General features: G+C 42.1%; 1 protein-coding gene across 1 annotated transcript in view; it reads left to right on the forward strand.

Moving 5' to 3' along the window:
• Positions 1-7,316, forward strand: part of TMEM241 (transmembrane protein 241) — a 133,196-nt gene that overhangs the window by 7,938 nt on the left and 117,942 nt on the right. The window contains exon 3 of the mRNA XM_023510172.1: positions 2,744-2,821. Coding sequence (XP_023365940.1) covers positions 2,744-2,821 — 78 coding nt within the window. The remainder of the gene's footprint in view (positions 1-2,743; positions 2,822-7,316) is intronic.

Consider the following 7,316-nt stretch of genomic DNA (forward strand, 5'->3'; position numbering starts at 1 on the left):
GCTGGGGTACATCAGTGAAGAAAACAACAATCTCCGCCCTTGTGGAGCTTGTTATTTTCTTCTCTTTGTTCCTTAGATTTACTAGTGGTGAATGATCCCCTCTATCCAGTTGTCCATCTCAGACCCCTGGGAGTTATTCTTTATTTTATTTTATTTTTAAGTAAATTTATTTCAGGTTAATGTGAGGATACAAGCAACCAGGTCTAAATATTTGACTTCATTAGGTAGAGTTTGTCTTGTGGTCCTGGGAATTATTCTTGATACCTTTGTCTCCTCCATCTCCAACATCCAGTTAACCACCAGGGCCACCTAAAAGTCTTTAGAATCTGGCCACCATCTTCATCCTTATAGACCCTTCCTGGGCCACTGTCATCTCTTGGATTACTATAAAAACTCCTAACTTGTTTCCCTGTCTCAGGTCGTGGTTTTGTCTAACATGTTCTGTCTCTTGTAAGGAGAGAGAGATTTACCAAATGTTAATGTGAAGGTGTTGCTCCCATGGTCCCCAGTGTGGGGTCCCAGCTCCTTATCATGATTGACGGGGCCCTTTGGGATCAGCCCTCTGTCTTCAGCATCAGCTCTTGCCACCCCTCTGGAAGGCTCAGGTGCAAAGGTCCAGACCAAGTGAACTTCTCTGAGAAGCTTTGAGTGAACCACTATCTCTCTCTCACCTCTAGGCTTTGTTCTCTTCTGCTCTGAACATGTTTCAGGTTTTTGTTCAAATTCACTTTCTCTGGGATTCTTACCCACTCACTAGACTACATTAGCTGCCTTTGCTAGGGTGGTTTGTACAAGCTGGTACTCTACCCATAATTATTGGTTAATTATCTCTTACTTTCCGCTAGACCAGGGTTTCTCAAACTTGGAATGATATTCCGGAGTTGATATTTGGGGTTAGATACTTCTTTTTCTTTTCTTTCTTTCTTTCTTTCTTTCTTTCTTTCTTTCTTTTTTTTTTTTTTTTTTGAGACAGAGTCTATCCTGTTGCTCTGTGTAGACTGTTGTGGGATCATAACTCATAGCAACCTCAGTTTCTTGGGCCCCAGTGATCCTCATGCTTCAGCCTCCTTAGCACCTGCCACAATGCCTGGCTAGTTTCTATTTTTAGTAGAGATAGGGTCTCGCTCTTGCTCAAGCTGGTCCCAAACTCATGAGCTCAAGCAATCTACCTGCCTCAGCCTCCCACAGTGCTAGGATTACAGGCGTGAGCCTCTGTGCCTGGCCTGGGTTGGACTTCTTGCTGTGGGGGCTCCATCCTGGGCTTCTGCTTTCTAGATTCCAGTGGCACAGACTCCCCTCCCATCCCCAGTTGTGATGACCTAAACTTTTCTCGACACTCTCAAAGGCCCCTGTGGGAGAATTATCTCCTGACTGAGACTGCTTTAGACTAAGCTGTATGGGGTACAGCCCACATTTAGTCTGTTCCACTTGACTGAGTCAGTGAAACTTCACAAAGGAGACATGCAGATTGGGTCTTATGGGCTGATCAGGTGATCACTAACACAAGGACATGGGAATGACATTCTGAGGCACATCCAGACTCCTGGAAGTGTGACATGGACTGGCATGTTGCTGAAGCTGTTCATTAGGCCCGGAATATAGCTCCCTATGGCAGATGGACAGGAGCTGAGCCTGAAGGGGTGGATACAAGTCCCAGAAGGCTTGTGTGACACATACAAGTGACCGGGGGTTCTCAACTGTAGTGTTCTTTGTTCCTTAGATTGGACCTGGCCTTGTGTAGGCCAAGGATTCTCAACTATAGTTACAACACATGGGTGTGTTGGAGTCACTTCTGAGGTTAGGTGTCTTAAGACATTTATGACTAAAAGTAAGGTTTGGGAATTTCTGAATGATTCACCTAATAAAAACAGAAACAGCAATTGTAGTGAGACTATGCTTTGTCACTTACTTGGCATTTTGATGGGTGTCCTGCAGTGGGAGGGGGAGGAGTTAGCCTGCCCTCTGCACATGCGTGCCATAGGAAGTGTCTCACACAAGCTTCGTGACCCAAGTGTGTTGTTGGCAAGTTGCTGCTACAGCACCAGGAAAATTCTTCCATTTTAAAAATAAGCCAGCGAACTATTTCACTTGCATTTTAGAACAGACCCTTTGACTGCAAAGCAGAAAATAGATGGTCTGGGAGAGCCTGGAGAGAGGGGGACCGCTTAGGGAACACTGCTGTGGGCCAGTGTGAGATGAGGAAAGCCTGGATTAAGAAGGTTCAGGAGGGATGGAGGGGAGGCGTGGATTTGAGCACCATTGTGGGGATAAATAAAAATCAATAGGGTTTTGCATGCAGGTGAGGGAGAGGAGGGCAGAGGAAGGGCTGGAATGCCATCTAGGTTTCATTTAGCTGATTAGGGATAGAGGGATAGTAGGACTTGGGGGGAATCCAGGTCATGTTTTAGGCACATTGTAATCGGGCACTGTGGGAGGTCACTGTGGAAATGTCCAGGTGAGAAAAGGGCCTTGGAAATCCTCAGTACCAAGGCAGAGAAGTAGTGGCCATGGATGAGGTTGTTCAGAAAAAGTCTAGAATAAGAAGGGAAGAGAAGAGAATTAATGTCAGCACTTACTGGACAGCTAGACTCAGGGGATAGCAGAGGTTGAGAAAGGTCTAAGAAATGGGAAAATTGGGAGAGAGTGGGAGAAAAGAGCTACAAAAAGGGCTGATGGTGTCAGTCAGCAGGTCTGCTGGGGCTGGGTGGAGTTTGAGACCCTTGACCGCTCTCGTCCTTCTCAGGTGGCAGACGTTCATTGGTGGACTTTTGCTTCATGTGTCATGGAAGCTGGGCTGGGTGGAGATCAACAGCAGTTCAAGGTATGTGGAATAACAACCTCTGTGTGCGTGTTCATGCCCTGCTTACTTTTGATACTAATTTTTTTATTTCTTCTCCTATTTTTTTTTTAAGACACAGAATTTTGCCTCTGTTGCCCAGTTTGGAGTCCAGTGGCACAATCATAGCTCATTGTAACCTCCAACTTCTGGGCTCGAGAGACTCTCCCACCTCAAGAGGCCTCCCAAACTGCTGGACTTATAGGTGTGAGCCACAGTGCCCAGCCTGATATTATTTTATTTCTTATGGTGTTGCACTGAGAAACACAGATGCTTGTTTGTGTTATTTGCTTTCTTAGTTCCCTTGTAAACTTGAGATTCAATGATTTTATAATCAGAGAAAACTCTATATTGTTTTCCTGGTCAGTAATGCCACTAATAAAGTATTAAAATTAATTGATACAAGGCACAGTGGCTCATGTCTGTGAGCTTAACACTTTAACGGCCAAAGTGGGAGTTCAGGGCCAGGCTGAGCAATATAGTGAGACCCTGTCTCTACAATGCATAAAAAACTAGCTGGGCTTGTTGGGAGGGTACCTGTGATCCTGGCTACTTGGGAAGCTGAGGCAGGAAGATTGCTTGAGACCAGGAGTTTGAAGTTGTTATGAGCAATGATGATGCCACTGCATTCTAATTGAGATGTACATTTTATATACATTAATATATCTTATTAATTTTGCTTTGTTTTAGATCCTAAGATCACTGTGAATAAGATTATATCAGCTTTAAATTTCTTTTGTGAATTTTTTTTCTCTTTACAAATGAGAAGGGGGTAAAGAGTAGGAAAAGGTGTTTGATCTGTAACTGACTGTGAACAATCAATTGAGATAACTCAATTTTTATTTTTTTGAAATTATTTTCTATTACAGAAAAGTTAGACTAATACAAAGAACTCCTATACCTATTACTCAGACTCCCCAATTATTATTTTACCATGCTTCTTCTACCATTTTTTCTCTCTTATTTATTTATTTAGAGACAGTGTCTTGCTCTGTCACCCAGCTAGAGTACAGTGGTGTGATCATAGCTCACCACAACCTTGAACTCCTGGGCTCGCCATCCTCCTGCCTCAACCTCCCTAGTAGCTGGGACTCCAGGTGCCTGCCACAACACCCCAGCTAGTTTTTTCTATTTTTAGTGGAAATGGGATCTTGCTTTCGTTCAGGCTGGTCTCGAAGTCCTGACCTCAAGTGAGACCTCAGCCTCCCAGACTTCTAGGATTACAGGTGTGAATCACCTCACAGGGCCTACTATTTCCTCTTGATGTACTCTGTGTGTGTGTGTGTGTATGTATGTATATGCATGTTTTTTCTGATCTTTTTGAGAATAAATTACAGATAAATTGCAGGTTTGACAGGAAAATATCTTTATTCTTTACTCCTAAATTCTTTAGTGCATATTTCCTAAGAGCAAGGACATTGCATGACTACAGTAAAGTTATCAAAGTCAGGACATTAACATGAATACAATACTATTATGTCATGTACAGGCCATATTTTGCTAATTTTCTCAATAATAACCTTTACAGCCCTCCCACCCCAAAATTCTGGTCCAGCCTTCACACCAGATTAGATATTACATTAGTTGTTATGATTCTATTAAAATAGCCTTTTTACTAAGTTTAAAAGAAATCTCAGGTTTAGTGCCTGTAGCTTAGTGGTTAGGGCGCTAGCCACATACACTGGGGCTGGTGGGTTCGAACCTGGCCCAGGCCAGCTAAACAACAATTAAAACAATAACAAATAGCTGGGCCTTGTGGCGGGCACCTATACTCCCAGCTACTTGGGAGGCTGAGGCAAGAGAATCACTTGAGCCCAAGAGTTTGAGGTTACTGTGAGCTGTGATGCTACGGCACTCTACCAAGGGCAACATAGTGAGACTCTGTCTCAAAAAAAGAAAAAAGAAATCTCAAAGTCTATGACCTTTTTTAGCTAGAAAATTTACCTAGGTAAGTGCTCTTTGTTCTTTTATTTATGTATTTGTTTTGTGACAGAGTCTCACTCTGTGCCCCTGGGTAGAGTGCTAGGGCATTATCGTAGTTCATAGCAGTCTCAAATTCTTGGGCTCAAGCTGTCTTCTTGCCTCAGCCTCCCAAGTGGCTGAGACTATAAGTGCTCATCTCGATGTCCAGCTAGTTTTTCTATTTTTAGTAGAAATGGGGTCTTGCTCTTGCTCAGGCTGGTCTGCAACTTGAGAGCTCAAGCAATCTGCCTGCCTCGGCCTCCCAGAGTGCTAAGGTTACAGGTATGAATCACTGCACGCAGCCTTCTTTATTCTATGAGAATATTCTTTCCAGCCTGAAAAGATGCACAAAGTGAAAAGAAAATCAAGTCAAGGTTTATATGAATAAAGTAAACATTCCAACTGAAGGATGGAGCCAAGTCATTCATCTTATGAATTATTCTGCCCAACTTCTCCGTTAATCAGATTAACTGCTTGATTGCTAATTCACCTCTTTGTTTGATACTCTGCAGAAGATGTGTCCAATGTAAATATTAATAATTTAGCTTCTCCTGGGCAGCGCCTATGGCTTAGGCGCCGGCCCCATATATCAGAGGTGGCGGGTTCAAACCCGGCCCCGGCCAAAAACTGCAAAAAAATAAAAAATAAAAATAAATAAAAATAATAATAACTTGGCTTCTCCTGAAAATATTATACTGTAGAACAAAAAACTAGTATTAAGAGGTTTTATGGTAAGTTGGGCCCAGGAGTTTGAGGTTACTGTGCGCTATAATGATACCACCGCATTCCAGCTAGGGTGACAGAGTGAGACTTTGTCTCAAAAATCAACCAACCAAACAAAAACCCCAAAGGGTTTTATGAAAGGGAGTCCCTGGGAACATAGATGTACCTTAATTTACCTAACCCTGTTATTTCATGATTCATATTGTGAAAGAATATTCCACATGAGATGCTTATTTAAGCCAAAGGAGTAGTTCATACTTCTCTTACCATTTTCTCTTGATGTACATTGTGAGTTTTGCATTTAGATCTTTCTTTTTGTAGGGTCTTACTATGTTTCCCAGGCTGGTCTTGGACTCCTTGCCTCAAGGGCCCCTCCCACGTCCCATAGCGCTGAGATTATAGGCTTGATCCACCATGCCTGGCCCTAGTTTTGCATTTTTATGGTATAGCATCCTCAGTTTGCTGAAATAAAGATGCTTTTAGGACCTTATATTAAATTCAAGCATTATTTCATACCTTTATTGTTATGGTGAAGAGTTCTGTGAGAACTGGGGTTTCGTTTAAACAAATAGGGACCCAGACTTCACCTGGGCCTGTGATGGTTCCATTTAAATAATGGAGGATCCTGGCTCCAAATGGTTAAATTCATTCCTCCAGAGAAGCAGGAGGTTGAACTAGAGAGGGGATTGGCTGTCAGAGTTTGAACTGGGAGCCACCGGTGCTGATCAACATGGTCTTCCATTCTTAGAATGTTTCTGATGATGATTATTTTAGAATTTCCCATGTGAATGATTGACTTATTCATAACAAGTAGTCTTTTAAAAATTACCTCACTCATGTTTCCTTAAAAGTCATGTCATTTTTCATACTCAGACAATTTTTGTTTATTATGTTTAAATATGTATAACATAAAATTTGCCATCTTAACCATTTTTGAGTATACAATTCAGTGTCATTATCTTCACAGTGTTATATAACCCCTATCCATGTCGGGACTTCTTCATCATTCCAAACAGAAACTCTATTCCTAGTAAACAACATCTCCCCGTCCTGCACCCGTAGAACCACTGTTCTACTTTCTCTATCTACCTATTCTATTCTAGGTGGAATTGTATGGCATTTGTTCTTTGGTACCTGGCTTATTTCACTTAGCAGAATGTTTTCAAGGTTCATCCATGTTGTTGCATGTGTCAGAATTTCATTCCCTATTAAGCTTGAATAACATACACATGTATATACCACATTTTATTTATTCATCTTTTGATGGAATTCTTTGTACTTTCATTGACTTTTTTTGAGGAGTAGGTAATGGATGACTAGCAGAACTTACTAAAGATTCTCGAGATTGTTCTCCTGAAAGACGTGATCCCATAACAGTAGTAGTTTGAGACTCACTAAGCATGTTCTCCCCTGGACTTGACAGTATGAGACTGGATTCCACTAATCTCAGAAGATCCATGATCATATCCATTTTCAGACCCCTAGCTAAACTCCTCCTCCTACTCCTTTTTTTTGAGAAAAGTCCTCACTCTGTTGCCCAGCATAGAGTACAGTGGCATCACTATAGCTCACTGCAACCTCCAACTCCTGGCCTCAAGTCATCCTCCCTCCTTGGCCTCCCAAAGTGCTGGGATTACAGGTGTGAGCCACCCCTAGTGCTGGATTACTGTGTCTGGCTACCCCTAGCCAAACTTCTTAGAAGCCTTTTCACTTCTCTCTCCTGGACTTACTTTTGTAGGTGGTTTCCTATTCACACATTTAACTCATTTAAAGTTTTTTTTTTTTTTTTTTTTTT

This window comes from Otolemur garnettii, unplaced genomic scaffold, assembly GCF_000181295.1.
Source record: "Otolemur garnettii isolate 467f Iridium unplaced genomic scaffold, OtoGar3 scaffold00012, whole genome shotgun sequence".
NCBI classification, from domain to species: domain Eukaryota; kingdom Metazoa; phylum Chordata; class Mammalia; order Primates; family Galagidae; genus Otolemur; species Otolemur garnettii.